At 49.2% G+C, this 19465-nt stretch overlaps 1 protein-coding gene across 1 annotated transcript; it reads right to left on the minus strand.

The window, feature by feature from the left end:
• Positions 1-191: 191 nt before the first annotated feature.
• On the minus strand, positions 192-19054 carry SLC7A7 (solute carrier family 7 member 7). The gene is made up of 10 exons (XM_020809765.3): positions 18921-19054; positions 17769-18275; positions 10493-10618; positions 9175-9319; positions 7298-7421; positions 6661-6764; positions 4003-4099; positions 3262-3411; positions 1729-1912; positions 192-498 (listed from the first exon to the last, which is right to left on the minus strand). Exons 2-10 carry the CDS (start codon positions 18271-18273, stop codon positions 416-418), a joined length of 1518 nt encoding a protein of 505 aa, XP_020665424.3. The 5' UTR covers positions 18274-18275; positions 18921-19054; the 3' UTR covers positions 192-415.
• Positions 19055-19465: the final 411 nt, after the last annotated feature.

Below are 19465 nucleotides of genomic sequence, written 5' to 3' on the forward strand. Positions count from 1 at the left end.
ACCCTTTCTTTGAAGCAAAGAGGGAAGTGCAAAAGCAGTATACTAGGGGATTTGGGGAGTTGTAGTCATATCTATATATCTTTGAGAAGCTATAGGGTCACCCTTGGGCTTTGCGAGTTATTGGAAGGCAGGCTGGCACTTTGGTACGTTCCAGAAGCTGCCAATCATTAGCAATTCCTGGAGTCAACAAGGAAGGCTGAGGGTTTATTGGGACGACGCCGGTAGGACGCATCTGGCAATCGACATGGACAAGACGGGAAGATGGGCAAAGTCCTTCAGCTCCTGGGATGACCCTCACCCCCAATTCCCGAGAAAGTAACAAATAATAAATTAGAGGTCTCGGAAGAGAGTCCGTTACAAAAGGTAAACGGGGGGAGAAGCCGGCTTTTCCCCCCCTGATGGCAACGTTCTTCCATCACTTCGATTTGACGTCGGTGGTAGGATCTTGCTCTGTCAGGACGGATAAGGTCACCAGCTGGAGGAACCGGGTGATGGAGGCTGCAGGGAAGGAGAAGAGAAAAGTCAAGCCTGTGGACGGAGGGCAGACGAGGAGAAACGAAAGCAATGGGCGGCTTCGTTCCAAGGTCCAGAGACCGCAGCGTCCCCACAAGACCTCCGTGGGTCAGACAACCAACCCTTTTGTGTCACCGTAAATGAAAGCTCATTTTTCCTCTCCCTCATGGGGCAGAATCAACAGGTTTTGGGGAGGGATGTCCTGGCCCATTTTAAGTTCCCCGTGAGGCTTTTTTCCACACGCACACACACAAACCACAAGTAACTTAACAACTGGCCCTGGAGGCAACCCAAAGCTAGTCAGATGGGACCCCTGTACCATCTGGAGGGAGCAAGGTCAAGTTAAAGAAATATTAAAATGGGAGGAAGGGGGTGGCGTGTGGCCGAAACAACCGGTCAGCCCACACCATAGGCTATGCTCACTCCTGTGATGGCTAAGTTTAACGCCTAGGTAAAGGTAAGAAACATGGGTTACCTCATAGCGCGTTGAAAGAGAGAGTGACATACATGTGTGCGCACACCCACCCATGACCAGATTCTTAAGTCTGCTTTTGAAATAAATTCTGGAGATGACTACATCACCTTAGTGAGTTTACATAATCGGCCTGAATTCTCGGGCTCATCTAAATTTTGCAAAGCCAGACAGTGTTTTTAACTCCCTCTCCAAAAATCTTTATTCTTTCGGTAGTTCGGCAGACAGGGCGCTAAACCCCTTAACTGTGGGGAATCATTCTGAATTCTATACCCAAGACCAAGGAAAGCGAGTGGGAGATTTGAACCACGATTCCTCAAGGCAATGTGGATGGTTCGGGCATTTCTGGGGATTATCATTCCAAAAAAAAGACTTCATTTTCCTCAGCGGTGTGCTTTCTGTTGTGTTCATTCTGATACTGAAGGAGTGGGGCTTTGGATGGATGAGGAGTTAGGAAATGCAAGAAGCTGGGGGTCTGAAGCTGAGGCTCCAATACTTTGGCCATCTCGTGAGAAGAGAAGACTCCCTGGAAAAGACCCTGATGTTGGGAAAGTGTGAAGGCAAGAGGAGAAGGGGACGACAGGGGACGAGATGGTTAGACAGTGTCATCGAAGCAGCCAACATGAATTTGACCCAACTCCGGGAGGCAGTGCAAGACAGGAGGGCCTGGCGCGCTCTGGTCCATGGGGTCACGAAGAGTCGGACACAACTTAATGACTAAACAAAAGGGGTCTGTTACTCACCCACAGCCTTGCGTAGGCACCGGGGTCTCTTATTCTTCGGTACTCGTACCACTAAGTAGTACACAGGGAGGCCAGAGACAGCTATACTGATGCCGATGAGAGAATTGACCAGGTCACTGTAGAGGGGGACAGCTACCAGGAAGATGGTGCAAAGGCAGAAGATGATGGGGAAGACGATGCTCAGCTGGTGGAGATAGAAGGAAGGTGGGAAGGAGGTGATCGTCATCCTACACAAACCCTTGACCACCACTACCACCCTCTCAACTGGCACCGTTTCATTCCCAATTCTTAGTTACCAGTATTTAAATTTATTTAAAATATTTTTACACAGCCTTTCTCCTTAGAAAAGACCCAAGGTGGCTTACATTGAGAGACAATTTAAAGAAGCAGCCACGGAGAAGGCTCTCCCTCCTGTGTCCCCACCCAACGCACCAAATTTTGGGATGAACTGGCCAAGCACTCCTTTTCCACCAAGCCCAGCGTTCTGCCCTCAAGAAGCTTGGGTGGGGTGTCCCTAGAACAGGGATGGGAGACCGTGCCAGTGGCGGGGAAGAAGCTTGCCAGCCTCTGTCCAACGTCTGTATTTTGTATGTTTTGTCCATAACCTCTGGCTGCATGGGGAGACCATGATCCTCTCCCTTTCGGTTTGCACCCAGGTGTGAAGATCCTGATCAATGGGGGCCTCGTAAAAACACAGGGTCCATGAGACAAAGCTGAATAATAGCCCTCGACAACCAGCTTCTCTTCTTGGGTCTGTTCCTTTTTCTGGAAGACCCTCTGAAGATGGTGGTTCTCCCATCTGGCAGCAGTGAAGACAACCTGTATCCTTGAAGATGCACGAACAGCATCTTGCGGTCCAAGATGCTGAGAAAGGAAATGGTGCCTTGGTATCTATTTTGGCTATTTTTTCCCCCAAGCTGGCTGGATAGCTCAGTGGTCAAGGGACCAGGCTATAGAGCCAGAGGAGTTCAGTTTCTCACGATGCCTCCTAGGGAAAGAGCCAGCCGTTGTGATGTTGGCAACACTGCCCATCTCACAGCTTCCCCCAGAAGACAACGGTGAACCACCTCTGAGTACGATCTGCCTAGAAAACCCCAGAAAGCATTGAAGGCACACAATTATTATTATTCCACTTCCCTCTCCTGGAGTTTGGGTGGATGTAAACAAGCTGCATTGGTTTCCTTCGCTCCTAGTCCTCATGGTTCGGGCTGAAATCCGGACAGCCTGAACGCAGATCTCTTTCTTCACATCCTCTTTCATCACTCTCTTCCCAGAGGCCCTCCTGTCTGTGTTTGTGTTGTTTTACAAGACCAGGCCCCTTTATCGCTCAGCGGTTTAGGCGTCTGGCTGTGGAGCCAGAGGTTGGGAGTTCAATTCCCCCCCCCCCCACTGGACCTCCTTGGCGGGGGCCGCATAGGTTCCCTTCCAGCTCTGCAGGTCTAACATTATTATTATAAGCAATTGATCAGCATTGATTTTTAAAAAATCTAAGACCGCAGAACAAGAGGTTTACGGTGTTCCCTCTGCTCCTACCTTGAGGGGGCGCTCTTTGGACGGGTCCTTCCAGCGGAGGTAGAGCTGGCCGGCGATGGACAGGCCCACGAAAAACCAATAACTGAAGCTATAGTAATTGATGAGCTGAAAAATGTCCTCTACACAAAGGTAAACCAGAGACATGGCGCCCTGCAAGAGAGAAAGCAGGAACAGAGCAAGGCCCCACCGAGAGTTAGGGGAATCGGATGTCTTTTCTTCCCGTAAGCTCAACAATCCGTCCCACGCATCTTCAGAGTCTGGGTTACAAACAGCTGTCTGCAGAGAGCAGAGTCCATGAACCCAGTTCGGAAGACAGCCACCCACCCACATCTGCCGTAAGACTCTATAAGTATTCCAGATCTCTCGCGTTTAGGGTGCTGATTCATTCCATTTGATCTCCTTCTTCCCTCCTGGATTTCAGAGCAGATGTTACAGTGGTTTCTAGGATAATTTCTGGTCCGTGGGCCTAATCTACGCCTCTCATTGATGGAACGTTGTCTAGTCTAGACCACAAGGTGGGCTACATCCAGTGCTGATGATCTGCCGCGAGGACAGCTGCTCAGGCATTCTCTGCCCCCCCCCCAGCATGCCCATCGTTCAGCTGTTCAGCCAGCTAGCAAGATGGTATGGGGATTCTGGGCATTGTGGTTCCAGGAAGGTCAGCTTTCTCAGCGGTGTTTGGGGAGCTGGGCCCTTTCCGCTTCCCCGCCCAGCCTCCGCACCATCTCGCGTGGGACTTACGTTAAACAGTAGGGCCGGCACAGGTGTGAACCGCCAAACGTGGATCATGCAGATGGCGTCCGGGAGATGTCCCTCGCGGGAACCCACAAAGAACAACCTGTGGAGAGACCGGGAGTGTGAGGAGATCGCCGGCGCGGCTGAAAGGCCATGCACCAATTTGGAACGGAGACTCCTCGTGGAGGGAGAGCGCCTCCTTAGGCTGTGCGGGGCAGCCCCACCAAATTTGAAAAATTCTCAGAATGCACAGTTCCAAAAGATAGCCACTTTACAAAGGATGCCGGCGTCAACATGAAGTTCATGCAGGAGCTTGGACATTCAGGAGATGGCACTGGATCACCCCCCACCCTTACTGCATTGCATTGGGCATGAGACATTGCCCAGTGCAATATCCATGGGTCCAAAACAGCAAAACACATCAATGAGAATAAGACGCAGGCAATGGATACCATGCCACAATGAGGTCTGGTGTATCAAAAATCATACCTTCACACATCTAGAACAGTGAGTGGCCTCAGCAAGCCAGCATTTAGGCTTCGTCTGGCACTTCGGGCAAAATCCAGTGTCCTGGCATATGCCCATATCAATAATAGCCATAATGGGGAATGAATCAGGAACTGGAAGATTTCACCCTCCAAGATACTGGAGTTTTTACAACCTCACATGCAGCCTGTGATTTGAGTGACTGGGAGGGGCTTTTTCCGAGTTGGGGTGAGGGTCAATCTATCCAGCACGAACCAATCATACCCTCCTGTCTCTGATTTTAAAGAGAGCCCCGCCCCTCTGTTAAGCATTTACTTTGCCCTCTCTTTACTCCGTTGGAAATCGTGTTGTTTTGCTTGCTGTTGATCTGTTCACAACGGTAAGTAATGAAACGTTTTTATTGTTTTCTCCTTCAAATGTGAGCTTAGGTAAAGGTAAAGGTTCCCCTTGACGGTTGTTCTGGGTTTTTTGGTCTCTTTGGCCATGTTCTGAAGGTTGTTCTTCCTGACGTTTCGCCAGTCTCTGTGGCCAGCATCTTCAGAGGACAGCAACCTTGACATTTAGTCCAGTTGTGTCTGACTCTAGGGCACGGTGCTCATCCCAGTCTCCAAGCCGTAGAGACAGCGTTTTTCCATAGACAATCTTCCGTGGTCACGTGGCCAGCGCGACTAGACATGGAACGCCGTGACCTTCCCACCAAGGTGGTACCTATTTATCTACTCTCATTTTACATGCTATCGAACGGCTAGGTTGGCAGGAGTTGAGACAAGTGACGGGCGCTCCCTTCGTCACGTGGATTCGATCTTACGGCCGCTGGTCTTCTGACCTTGCAGCACAGAGGCTTCCGCGGTTTAACTCACAGCACCACCACTTCCATTCATTGAGAGCTTAGGTGACAGTTATCTGGTGAATCTCTGTACTTCTGCTGTGCAACACAGTGAATTTTACCAGAGATTCAAAATTCTGCAACGCCAGCAGCTATGGCTGACTCCCCAAACCATGCATCCAGATGTCTAGCAGAGCACCCTTCTGTGGTGAGGGTAAGGGATTTTTCTGTCCCCCAGAACTTCAGTTGCTCCTTGTTGTTGTTGTTTAGTCATTTAGTCGTATCCAACTCTTCGTGACTCCATGGACCAGAGCACGCCAGGCCCTCCTGTCTTCCACTGCCTCCCAGTGTTGGGTCAATTTCATGTTGGTCGCTTCTATGACACTGTCCAACCATCTCGTCCTCTGTCTTCCCCTTCTCCTCTTGCCTTCACACTTTCCCAACATCAGGGTCTTTTCCAGGGAGTCTCCTCTTCTCATGAGATGGCCAAAGTATTGGAGCCTCAGCTTCAGGATCTGTCCTTCCAGTGAGCACTCAGGGTTGATTTCTTTCAAAATGGATAGGTTTATTCTCCTTGCAGTCCAGGGGATTCTCAAGAGCTTCCTCCAGCACCACAATCCAAAAGCCTCAATTCTTCGGCGGTCAGCCTTCTTTATGGTCCAGCTCTCACTTCCGTACATCAGTACAGGAAAAACCATAGCTTGGACTATTTGGACTTTTGTTGGCAAGGTGATGTGTCTGTTTTTTAAGATGCTGTCAAGGTTTGTCATCGCTTTCCTCCCAAGAATGGTAAAGGGTTAGGGTTGCTGAATGCCAAAGAGTCTGCCAATCCTGCTCTATAAGATGGACCTGCATAAACTTCTTTTGGAGTTAAAAAAAAAACAGTGTAACTTTGTTTTGAGAATCAAGAGCACATAAATCTTAGTTCCTGATTTGCTGACAGAGCTTTGTTCTAAACTTCCTTGGAAATAAAGAATGGGGAAACACAGAATACTTTCAGAATGATGTGAGACACTAGCAGGCTTTACACAATCTGTTTTCAGATGTGTGCACTTGATGAAAAGGTGGGAAGTTGCTGACCAGAAAGGGTGACCATCTACTTTCTAAATGGCCTCTCTGATATAATTACACTCTTGGCATGTCCCTGCGGTTCACACAAATATTTCCACACAAAAGCTCAGGAGAAAATTACATTTTGGATCACTCCTGCCTCAGCCAGCCTGTAATTCTTCCAAGCTCTGATCCACAAAACGGAAAAGGCCACTCATTTGGAAAGACCTCAAAAATACATTTTGGATGTTAAAGGATTGGGGGGGGGGCAGGAAGGACGCACAGAAACACCACGCAGATACCTGGAAGCTGCTAAGATGGAGGCGTTGAGGCCTCCCAAACACGACAGCGCCACAGCAAGCGGGATGGCCCACTGCATAACTCCGAAAACCTCACTGCCAAAGGTCTGGAAGGGAGCGGAAAAAAACACATGAGAACAGAAGGAGCTAACAGAGAAAAAAAACCTAACCTGGGAGTCTTTCACTGGAATTCCCAATACAAGCAGGGGCTTCTTTCCATAGCAACGGGTGGGGAAATGAACGTTCATCAAGTCCAGCCCGCACGCCTAGTGATTAGGGAATATGAGAATTGTAGTTGAATACTGCGGGTTCCCCATCTCTGCAAAATTGGAATCCACCTCCCAGGGTGTCCCACCTCCCTTTAGCCGGAAGAGAAATGAGGTGTTATTCGGTGACATAAGTCTTCACCGAGTCCAACCGGCTTCAGAGGCAACGGAAGACACCAAAGGCAATCCGTGAGAGCTTCGTGCCCGATAGAACTTGTCGGGCTTCAGCACACGCAGGCATGGGACTGTGGATGGGTGCCGTGCCCACCACAGACGGTAGACGAACACAACAGGAAAGGGAGGCCGAGAGAGTTCAGAGGCAAGGGGTGGAAGAGTCCGTGGGATGGCCAGCCACCGAGAGGCGTGATACGTACCACGGCGACGGCCTCGCTGGCCAGGATCTCTGTCTTGCTCAGCACCGTGTAATACGCCACGTTGGTCATGATGTAGATGACCGTGACGATGGGCATGGAGATGCCGATGGCCAGAGGGAGGTTCCTGGAGAGCAGCAGAGAAGGTTTAAGGCTTTCCGCCCTCCCATTTAGACCTCCTTTGGCACCGTTCCTGAGGCCAAATCAAACGCCGGGGGACTGAATTAGGACCCCCAAATCTGTTCTCTCTAAAACACATTCCCAGAACCCTCTACTTCCTAAGCAATTTTCCCAGAATCCTGTGCTCCCTAGGCCAGGTCCCCCAAACCCTCTGTTCCCGAGGCCGAGGTCCCAAAATTTTCTGGTAAAGGTAAAAGGTTTCCCTTGACATTTAGTCCACTCGTGTCCGACTTTAGGGCATGGTGCTCATCCCTGGCTCCAGGCTGTAGAGCCAGCATTTTGTCCAGAGACAGTTTCCGTGGACACGTGGCCCGTGCGACTAGACACGGAACGCCGTGATCTTCCGACCGAGGTGGTACCTATTTATCTACTTGCATTTGCATGCTTTCAAATGGCTAGGTTGTCAGGAGCTGGGACAAGCAACGGGAACTCACTCTGTTGCGTGAATTCGATCTTACGACTGCACGTCAGAATTTTCTGCTCTATAGCCAGATTCCCAGAACCCTCCACTCCCTAAGCCAGTCTCCCAGCATTCCTTGTTCCTAGTTCAAATTCCAAGCCACCTGTGCTCCAAAGGCCAAGTCCCTGATTTTGCTGCTACCTAAGACCACTTAGGTAGGGATGTGGTAGCGCTGCGGGTTAAACCGCAGAAGCCTCTGGGCTGCAAGGTCAGAAGACCAGCCGTTGTAAGATCGAATCCACACAACGGAGCAAGCTCCCGTTGCTTGTCCCAGCTCCTGTCAATCTAGCTGTTCGAAAGCACATAAAATGTGAGTAGATAAATTGGTACCACCTCGGTGGGAAGGTCATGGCGTTACGTGTCTAGTTGTGCTGGCCACGTGACCACAGAAAATGTCCATGGAGAAACGCTGGCTCTACGGCTTGGAAACAGGGATGAGCACCGTGCCCTAGAGTCGGACACGACTGTACTAAATGTCAAGGGGAATCTTTACCTTGACATAAGACCACTTTATTCGTCTGGGTTTCTTTTTACTTGTTTGCTTTATAAAAGAATATTGAAAAGATTGTAGCAGTGCAATGGTTCCTTTGAACAACAATGTTGCATGTAAACAGAAAATAATTGACTGTTTCATAAACAAACATGCTATTCATGTAAATGTTATAATTTGGGATCAATTCACTTGTATGAGTGTTTCCACTTCTCCCTTATTATTCTGGCAATTAAAAAAAATAGGCCTATCAATATTCATAGCAAATTCCTGTTCACAAAGTTTTAACCAAAAAAATAAACACCTTTAGATGTCCAAATATGTCTTGCTCTGGAACAGCCAATGTAGTGGACACTAAATTTCTAATTTTCACCACTCATCTTGTAAGATAACGGAAACAATCTAAGCAGCAAACCACACTGCAATGCCACTTCTTGGCCATTAGATGGCAGGCTGCCTCCATCTCAAAGGAAATGGGTTAAAAAAAGGAGAATCCTGTTGTCAGTTTCAGCGGAGACACCATGTCAACTAAATTCAGGAAGTGAAGGCCAAGGGAGAAAGGGGGGAAGCAACTGAGGCTCCTTAGAGCAGGTAGTTTAAGTTCATTACAGGATGTAATGAGAGAAAGTAAATGTTGTTTGCCCTGGAGGATGTCACTGACATTGACCAATAGGTGCTTGTGACTGCATTCCACGCAGTATTCCCAGCCACTGTGATCTCTCAACACACTCTTGGAGTTGAAAAGCTGACCTTTCAGGGTTCTTAATTTCCTCTGTGACGAAATTGAGGGTGTCCCATCCAGAATAGGAGAAGAGAGCTGAGTAAAGGGCCAACGCAATGTTCCCCACATGCCAAGAGGAGCCTTCAAAAGAGTCAGCAAAGTTCTCAGAGTGTCCTGGAAGAGATAAGATGGGTTTGCATAAATCACTCGGTCCCAAATGACATACAACCGGAAGTCTAATAACTAGCTCCACTAAAAAGCACAGTCTGCTGCGATGCAAAGCCAGCTGTGATGTTTCTGCCACCCATTCTCATGTGTAATTCATCCCTTGATGGCCACTTGGTATTTAAGGACAACAAGGGATGAGCACAAGAAGAAGCCACGAGAGACCGGGGGGAAAAAAGCTGTGATTCTGAGTTTGGACCTTGGTTCAAGTATTACTGTGTCCCCTGGTGTGGGTCACTAACTAACCCTCCATGTAAGAGCCCCATGCGACAGTGGTTAAACTGCAATACTGCAGTCAAGCCTCTGCTCATGACCTGCGTTTGATCCCAACAAGTCCAGGTAGCCAGCTCAAGGTTAATTCGGTAAATTGAGTGCCCCGCTTGCTGGAGGGCAATGTATTGTTTGCATAATTATGTTGTAAATTGTCCAGAGAATGCTCTAGCACTATTCTAGACCTTATATAAGTTGAAACAATAATACGGTAATTATGATAATATAGAATGGCCCTAGCAGGGTGGTGAGGAGGAACAGAGGTAGGAAAGGGGTTTATATCAGAATATATATTCTGAGGGTTGTAGTCCCCAAAAAGGAACTACAGTGGTGCCTCGCATAGCGAGGGTTAATCCGTTCCGGATTAACCCTCGCTATGGGAAACATCGCTCAACGGAACAAAAAAATCCATTAAAACGCATTAAACTTGGTTTAATGCGTTCCAATGGGCCCTAAACTTACCGTTGAGCGAAGCTTCTCCATAGGGGCAGCCATTTTCGCGCCCTCTATAAGCGAGGGCGCGGCGGGAAAAGTTGTGGCGGCCATTTTGGAACCGCCGATCAGCTGTTCTCCCCCGCTTCGTTGTGCGAAAATCGCTAAGCGAATCGCTTAGCGATCGTCACACAGCGAAAAAACGCCATAGGGGCCATCGCTGAGGGAACGCTCCAGCAATGGCCCGGACCCCCTCGCTATGCGAATTCATCGCTGAACGGAGCGATCGCTAAGCGAGGCACCACAAAGTTCTGAGAAGGACTCGATTCAATAGAAAGCACTGAATCGTGACTAAGCTGCAACACGGAAGGAGAGGAAAACAGGAGGGAAAAAAAATTCCAGGGATGATGTTACCAGTACCTTGCCCAATGCGAATGATGCCAGCGATGATCACGGCGATGAGAGCTAGAACTTTGGCGTAGGTGGACGAATCCTGTACCCGGGTGCCCCATTTCACATAAGCACAGTTCACAAAAGTGAGTAAGCCTGAGTAAGGAGAACAACGCAAGGATCATCCTCAGACAGTTGTTTGCAGATGGTGCCCACCTCCTCTCTCCCGACACACACATATTAAAAAATCCAAACAAGGGGGGGTCTCTTTTGTCTCCTGCACAGGAGGAGACTCTGAAACTCCCTCCCACTGGAGGCCAACCTGGCCCCATCTTTGCTGTCCTTCCACAAGCAGGCAAAGACCTTTCTCTTCAGGCAAGCCTTCCCTTATTGACTGGCTGTCCAGGAGGAGTTTTTTTAAACAGATTTTTGTGCCTTATTGCTTTGAATGTGTTTCAGTGTTGATTCTGTTTACTCTTTTTAAAAAAACTGGCATTTGTTTCCTCCCTCAGTATTGTATACTCACCATTGTTAGCTTTACATACTGTCTCTTAATGATGTAAGCCACCCGGGGTCCCTATTTAAGGACAGAGTAAAAATAATTGATATAATAAATACTTGGGACAGGCAGGCTCAAACTCCCTCAGCATTAGACACCAATGGCTAGTATGTGTCCTTAACAGCAAAGTTTTTTTTTTCAAACTCTAGATTTTGGAAGTCGTCCCAGCTTGGTTACAGCTCTGGATAAATGGCAGGAAAGCGAGAAAAGATACAGTACTGAGTTCCAAATTAGTTGCTGGACCCGTGCTTGATCTTCCACGGATCATCATTTTTCAGAGTCACAAGCCTGAGTAATCAAGCCGACAGACAATGCCCGCATATTTATTGTCTGACAACCACACTCGCCAAACAAAGGGAACTAAGAAAAGCTCCACTAAGCTCTGTTAAGACAATCAGACTTAGCCCTTCACTAAGCAGGAAGCTTGGTTTTCTCATCTCGTTCGCCCCTCAAAGAGCTTCAAAGACTTTCCGTGCAGTGCAAACAGTCTCCCACCGCCCGAATTCACAGCTAACACCTCTGAAGTCATTACGTTCCCTCTCTAAGGCATTGTTTGGGGTGCAGCAGTTTCATAACAACACTCGCTCTTCCCCCCCATTTATGATGACACCCTTTAATTGCACAAAAATAAGTGCAATCAGTTAAATGATCAGTCTATCAAGTATATATATATTTGATAGTATTGTGTCTCGTTCTGGACATTGAATTTTAAGAAGGAGGCACACCAAGTTCAGAGAAGGACATAAGAAAATCATAAGAGGCCTGCTGGATCAGGCCAGGGGGCCATCTAGTCAAGCATCCTAGATCTCCCAGTGGCCCCACCAGATGCCTCTGGGAGCACACGAGACAACTAGATATCACTGTCTCCCGATCCCTCTCCCCTGCATCTGTCATTTGGAGGTCCCTTCCTTTTAAGCCTGGAGATGATACATCCCCATCATGGCTTGTCACCTGCGAGGGACTATTCCTCCAGGAATCTGTCCAATCCCCTTTTAAAGGCATCTAGGCCAGATGCCATCTCCACATCCTGTGGCAAGGGGTTCCACTGACTAACCACACGCTGGGGAAATAAATATTTTCTTTGGTCTGTTCTCACTCTCCCAACACTCCATTGGAGTGGATGTCCCTTGATTCTTGTATTACATGAGAGGGAAAAGAGCTTCCCTCTATCCACTTGATCCATCCCCTGCAGAATTTTCTATGTCTCAGTCGTTTCCCCACTCAGGCGTCGCTCTCTTCTGCACCTTTTCCAGTTCCACCATGTCTTTTTTGAGGTACAGCAAAAAAAAACTTCTTAACTGTTAGAGCAGTACAACAACCAAACCGATGACCTTGGGAGGTGGTGAGCGGCTCTAACCCTGGAGGCAATCAAGAAGAGGTTTGACCGTCTGTAGATCTGCTTTGATTTCGATTCCTGCCTTAAACAGGAGGTTTGACTTGATGGCTTTATAACCCTCTTCCAACTCCATTATTCTACGATTCCATGGTTCCGCTATTGACACGAGGCTGACGACGGTACTAAATCTAGAGTTAGCCACTCTAACGACTCTACTAGTAGCTAATATTAACAGACACACCCATGTTATATAGCAAGCATAAGCTGTGCCCTTGGCAAAGGCAATTGCGAAGATTAGACTGATGATTACCCCACGTTAGAGGTCTCAAGGCGTGGACTATCCCCCCCCCATCATCCCCAGCCACACAGCTGCTGGCTATGGTCAATGGAGGTTGCAGTCAACGCATCGAAAGCCCACCAAGTCAGGGAAAGGCAGACCTATCTCAAAGCACGGGCAGGTCCTTCTTACCTAATCTTTCATTTACAAGGCAACAAAAGGATCCATTTGTGAGATATCCTCACGCGGATTCCAGGTCTAGATCCTGGCCCAGATTTCTTGTTAGCCCAGTTTCAACACCAGGGAAGATTTTTTTTTAATCCCCGCAGAGGTGTGTTGCTGACAATATGGCTCCTGTTTACATTGGTCCCCGTGATCATTCATGGGAGCCATTGGGCTCAGCCCTATCTCAGGCAATCTGGGCTTTTATCGCCCAGTTGCAATCTGACTTCTGTTTTTGTAAGTCACACTGGGAAGTACGTAGTGACAAAGGTGTGTGTCACAGATCAAGAAAGCACTGGGAAGTGACAAGCTAACTAGCCCGGTCAGGATGGATGGATGATGAGCAAGAGAAAACACAGATAAATGACATTGTCCTAAAGTAAGGTATATCTCGGGGGGGGGGCGAAGTCTACCGATTCACTTCAACAAGGAGACAGAGCAAAAGAGTGCATATTTGCAGGAGAGTTTTAAGATATGCACAGTGTCTATCTCCTGCTCCCAGGCCCATAGAGAAAGGGGACCTGAGAAGGATGGAAGATCAGGATTATTTTCTCTGCCTTGTGGAGGGGACGCTGGCTGAGTGCATGATTCCCCGGTGTTCTTGGACTGCAAATCCCAGAAGCCTTCTCCACCAGCTGTGCTGGTCAGGGTTTCTGGGAACTGCAGTCCAAGAACATCTGGATTTACCCAAGCCCACTGGCTTAGAGCAATGGTCCCCAACCTTAAGTCCCCAGATGTTTTTAGACTAAAACTCCCAGAAACCTTCACCCCTAGTTGTGCTGGCCAAGATTTTTGGGAGTTGTAGTCCAAGAACATCTGAGGATGCAAGGTTAGGAAGCCCTGGCTTAGAGGGTTATGAAGGGTGGAGGCCGTTATGGGTGATGAAAGGAACAGCCTCTTACTCTGGGTCGCCCACGTCTGATGCATCGGTAGCTCGCAGAGGTCCACTGTCTACCAGTAGTTCCCCAACCTTGAATCCCCAGATGTTCTGGGACTGCAACTCCCAGAAATCCTGACCAGCGCTGCTAGTGGTGAAAGCTTCTTGGGGTTTTCATCCAGGAACTCCCAAGCATCCAAGGTTGGAAACTGCTAGTCTAGCCACTTACTCACACCTCCACCACACCCATCTCTCGGAAAAGGTTTGTGTGTGTTTTTCCAACTACAGCTCGCAGCATCCCTCAACCAACATGACGAGGCTACTGCAAGGATTCAGGGATCTGGAATCCAAAAGGGCCTTCCCCAAGTTCCACCGGGTTTTGACCTCCGACCACCACTCAACACTATGGCCTCGCTGCCTCGGTTTTTCAAAAATTGGGGCCATGATTTGCAGGGAGATTTCCTTTTTAAATAACCTTTGAACTGCAGATTTGGAAGGGACCCTATAGAAGATCATCCAGCCTTTCTCAAGGAGGCCCAGTGGGGAACTGAACTCCCAACCTCTAGACACCTAAGACACTGAGCTATCCAGCGGCCATCTGTAGTTCAAACATGCTGGGTATTTGAAAAACAGAAACTTGTCCACAGCCCACCAACGTACAACCAACCCATTAAGCAATTTTGGGAGCCAGTCGCCAATCGATTGGGTCAGGGCGAAGAATTGGCAAGACTGCAAGGAACCGCACAGAGAAACATCCAAAACTAATACAGTGGTGCCTCGCTTTACGATTGTCCCGCATTACGACAAAACCGCTTAACGACGATCTTTTTGCAATCACAATTGCAATTGCAAAACGATGGTCTGAATGGGGGAATTTCGCTTTGCGATGATCGGTTCCCTGTTTCGGGAACTGATTCTTCGCAAAACGACATTTTTTGAACAGCTGATCGGCGGTTTCAAAATGGCTGCCGGGTGATTAAAATGGCTCCCCGCTGTGTTTAGGGACGGATTCCTCCCTATACACGCAGCGAAAATGGCCACCATATGGAGGATCTTCGCTGGCCGGTGAGTTTTTACCCCATTGGAACGCAATGAACGGGTTTCAATGCGTTTCAATTGGGTTTTTATTTTCGCTTTACGATGTTTTCGCTTAACGGCTATTTTCTTGGAATGGATTATCGTCGTTAAGCGAGGCACCACTGTACAGAAATAGAATAGAAACTTCTTGCATATCACCCCGTGTCTTCAAGAAGAGGCACATGACTTATTTATTCCTTCTTTTCCTCCCCCCCCCCTTGGCTCTTGTGGCTTTTATATCCCATCTGTCTAACCTTGATCTTTATTCCTGGAACATGTTGTTGTGACTCAGGAGAGATGGTGTAGGATTCGGCTTTCTGCCAGAGAAGATAGCCGAGGGAGCCAGAGGGCTGGTTCACAGGGCCGCCTCAGCCCCAGAGCAACTGTTTGTGGTTCTAAAGTTGTGAGGATGCCTGCCGATTTCCTAATCACGAAAGGAGGGAAATCAAGGACATCGGCACAACAACAACGCAGGGTGTCTTTATAAACAAGGCAATAAATTCCTTTCCCTTATCAGGCCTGGAACAGGCGCAGCGGCGGCGGCGAAACTACGGATAAACGTGAACCGTTTTAGATTCCACTTGAGTGTCTTAACGAAATTTCAGAACGAGCCGTCCTGAACGCTTGCAAAGGCTTTTCCCCAGCACGCCTCTTAGTCCTTAATCCCGTCAAGATCCTGAATAATCCTACTCTGCTCTGCTTGTCTGCCAGCGATCCCGCTGAGCCCGAGAGGATCCAGAGAGAAAGGGAAGCGTGAGGCTTAAATTCTCCGGACTCTCTAAACACAGAGGGAAGGATGCTCTTTGTCCGATGGCATGTCAAAACCTGAGGACATACCCGGGCACCTAGCCAAGAAGGCCTTGCAGGAGTGCGCCTTGCCAGTTTTCAAATCCAACGGGTCCTCTGAGCATGGACAAAAAGCCACTAAGGTCATCAAAGGAAGGGGCGGTGTCTTCTTGAAAGAGACTTAACTGTTCAGCCTGGCGAAGAGACTTAGATCCATTGAGGAGGAGGATAAGCCAGGAAGAATCTTAAATAGGAGAAACGGAATCTTAACCCCCAAGGTTTCTTGGGCAGGATAGCAATTCAAAGAGCAGCGTATACCAGCTTTTCAGGGTGTGGCTGTATGGGTGTCTGTCTGTTTTCAGGGCCTACGTGCAAACTCAGAAGCTGATGTTAAGCCACACTGGGCCTCAGTTTACATATCTGTAAAATTCAGAATTTGCAAACTCTACCGCTTTGGGGCTGGAAAAAGGAAACGTACAGCGGCACTCTAAAGACAAGCATGTCATCTGGGGATTCCATGTATGAGAAATCCTCAGGAGTTCCAGAAAAAAAGGGGGTACCTAAATTGTGAGCATTTTTATGATGGTTGTTATTCTCTGCACCAGCTTTCTACCCTTTCCCTCTGCTCCCTCGCCCATCCTATGAGTCGGGTTTCTCTTTCTCCCCCGCAGCCTGCTTTCCGGTCCGACCCCGGGGAGGCGAGCGCCCACAGCCTTCACAGGCGGCGCATTCCTGCGTGTTGCAACGAGCGTGGTTTTGGGGAGGGGGGAAAACTGACGCAGCGCGTCTGACCAGCTGGATCCAGACGACAGCTGCCGACTCAGCACCACTGCCTGGCTCTTTGCTGAAGTCACTGGTTTCCTGAGAGAAACCCTGAATTACCCTCCGAGTGTGTGTGTGTGTGTGTGTGTGTGAGAGAGAGAGAGAGAGAGAGAGAAACTTGGGCTGGCACTGGAGGTCACCAGACCATGAGTCAGAATACTGTACATGACAGCAAAACAGCATCCTTCTGAACATGTGCAGAGTTTTCTTCCTTCCCCACTGCCTTAACGATAACACCTATTTGGGCCACATCGTGCTTATTTGTCCGATGGCGTGTCAAAACCTGAGGACAGGTTTACTCTCTGGGCCGTTTACAGTTTAATGATGCAGGAGACCCACCGCCTCCTCCAGCAAGATGGATACGTAATCGACCGACTTTGGAAGGTTGAGCAAACCAAGAGCCAGCTATCTGGGACTGAACCCGAGCCGTGAGCAGAGTTTTGACTGCAGGACTGCAGTTTGGCCTCTGCGCCAAGCGGCTTTCAGCCTCCTTTTCTCGTGGAATTGAAGGGATTAGAACTGACTTCTTTCTCTCCGCTCTAATAAAGGAGAATTCAAGGCACCTAGTAAAAGTTAAGCAAGGGTGGCGGTTAAGACAGCCGTCTTTTCCCTTCCCTGGATCCCTCTGCCTGCTTCAGGCAAATGTTCAACGGGTGACACGCCTCTCTGCAAAATGGAGCAGGGAAAATACACTGGGCTTAGTCTAAACAGTAGGCACCTGGCTGGAGGGGGGGGGAATGTTAAGGAGTCACGAGTGGGAAATTGGAGGAGTTTGACTTCTGCGCCAAACGTTGACGGAGGCCGTGAGAACTGCCAAAGGGTGTGGAAGCCGGGAGGAGGTCTTCTCTGTCAAAAACAGCCTTGCCTAGTGGGTACACTCAAATTTGGTAAAGTGCCTTAGATTACAACTCCTTGAAGTCAGCGTGTAGCTGCCTGGCCTTCGGGGGTGGGGGGGGGGAGAGATAACTTTTATAAACGATGCATAAAGCATGTTCTCCAAAGTTCTTTGCAGAACACTTCCCCCCCCCCCGAGTGGCACAGAGATTCAAATCCATTGCTGGGTGGTGAAAAGGAGAGGAAGGGCTTTTGCCCGGGAAGAGATGGAAGGTCAGAGAGAGATTAAAAAAGCAAAGGAAGATTAGATAGCAGAGCAAAAGGTTTCTGCCCTTCAACCTACCTGAAGCTGAATCACCCTTGGCATTGCTCCAGCAAAAGCTTGGGGGAAGCCCTTGCTGTCCTTTGGACTACAAATCCCAGGATCCCCTCCACATGGCCCAAAGAAGTAACTTTTTAAAGATTCTGGTCTACCACTTCTTTTCCAAACGGCTATCACCACCGCACCCCACTTACAGATGCAGGCGGCGGCCAAGAGTCGGCCGGCCAGGTACGGCGCCTCGCAGGACGGGAAGAAAGGTTGCACCAGGTAATTAGCAAAGGTGATGGCGATCACGGCTTGGCTGGTGGGCTCAATGATGAGGAGGGACGTCCAGAGACGGATGAAGGCTGGCAGCTCCCCGAAGGCTTCCAAGATATAAGCGTAGCTGGCCCCGGATTTTTTGATGGTGGTGCCCAGCTCGGCGTAGCAGAGAGCCCCAAAAACCGAAAAGAGGCCCCCCACCGCCCAGATGACGAGGGAAAGACCATAGGAGTCACTGTAGACCAACACGCCCTTGGGCGAGACGAAGATGCCCGAGCCGATCATGTTGCCCACAATCAAGCACACCCCGTTGAGCAGGGAGATTTCCTTCTTCAGTTTCATGGAGTCCTCGGGGGGCTGGTGAGAGTTACCGTTGGGTGTCGTCGCCGCAGGGGGGTCGTCCTGGGCTGTCACCCCAGAACCGGTTGGGTTAGCCATCCCTTGACAAAAAAGATAAGAGTCACTTACAAGCTTGGCCGCTAGGTGGCGCCATTTGCACCCCAAACAGGAGGGCTTTGGCCCCTAGGAGGCGCTAGTTTTCCCCCCAGATAGCTCCTGCTGGCTTACTCAAGACAGGCAGAAAATAGGGTTGGGGGGGGGCTTTTGGTATAATAGGAGACAAGTAAGAGAGAGAAAGGAAGGAATTTGAGATGCCGCTGTTAGTCTGTGGGATCCAGGATCTGCCTTTCCCCTCCCGGTTCACCTAAACAACTGAAGAGGAAGGAATCTAATTTTTTTGAAAAAATAATAATAATAAAATGAGTCAGACAATCCGTGTGAGGAAGCCTGGAAGTTCAGGTTGCCTGGACACTATCTCATTATCTGAAATGCCAAAATGGGGACATTTGGCTGATTTACAGGGTTGGGAAACCAGGCGTTGCAGGATTTGTCGTTTTTGAGTTGGGTTCTCGTGGCTGCAGCCCAGAAACGAGGAGCTAACAAAGCGGTGGTTTCGGCTGGCAGAGCGTGATAATAAAGTCCAGGACCCAGGGGTCTGATAGCTGCCGACCAAGGGCATTTTCTTTAAGGAGCCGAAAGGGGCATGGGGTGGAGATGATGGGAGACATAAACGGAGAGGCACTCACCGTTTCCGGCTCAGCTTCCCTTTCTGTCCTTGCAGCCACAGGCTTGGAAATAAAGAGAAAAGAAAGCTGCCGGGACAGCAGATTTAACTTGAGGAACTAACCAGGGTTGTCGGAGGCGGGATAAGGAGTGGGGGGTATGGGAGGGCAAGGCATTGACTGGGTCCAAGGTCCATTTGGTGCCAAGTGGGGGCAGGGGGAGCATATCTCGGCACAATGGAAGGTAAGCGGCTGGCACCGGCGCTATGCCTTGCACAAAGGGCCCTCCCGTTCTTGCAGAAGCCGTGCTGAAGTCTTCCACCCTTGCTCACACAGATCATGCTCTTCCTACAGCAGCCTTTCGACCTCCAGAAGGGCAGCCAGCCTCCCGCTTGCACAGAACTCTTCGGCAGAGAAGAACAGACTTGCACCAGTCCGAAGTCGGCTGCTTTTACCGGCATGGCAAAAGCAAAACAAGCTGCCCTCTTCCAGCCGGGGGAAATAAATATATGCTGTATATGAATAAATAGAACTTTAAAACATACACTGAAGTCTATTTGGCCTCGTGA

This window comes from Pogona vitticeps, chromosome 6 (genome assembly GCF_051106095.1).
Source record: "Pogona vitticeps strain Pit_001003342236 chromosome 6, PviZW2.1, whole genome shotgun sequence".
In the NCBI taxonomy this organism is placed as follows: Eukaryota; Metazoa; Chordata; class Lepidosauria; order Squamata; family Agamidae; genus Pogona; species Pogona vitticeps.

Coding starts and splice junctions, on each gene's coding strand:
- SLC7A7 (XM_020809765.3), bottom strand. CDS start 18,273: ATGGCTAACCCAACCGGTTCTGGGGTGACAGCCCAGGACGACCCCCCT. Junction 3,412..4,002: donor TGCCGGCCCTACTGTTTAAC/GTAAGTCCCACG, acceptor TCTCTCTTGCAG/GGCGCCATGTCTCTGGTTTA. Junction 499..1,728: donor GTGCCTACGCAAGGCTGTGG/GTGAGTAACAGA, acceptor CCTTCCCTGCAG/CCTCCATCACCCGGTTCCTC.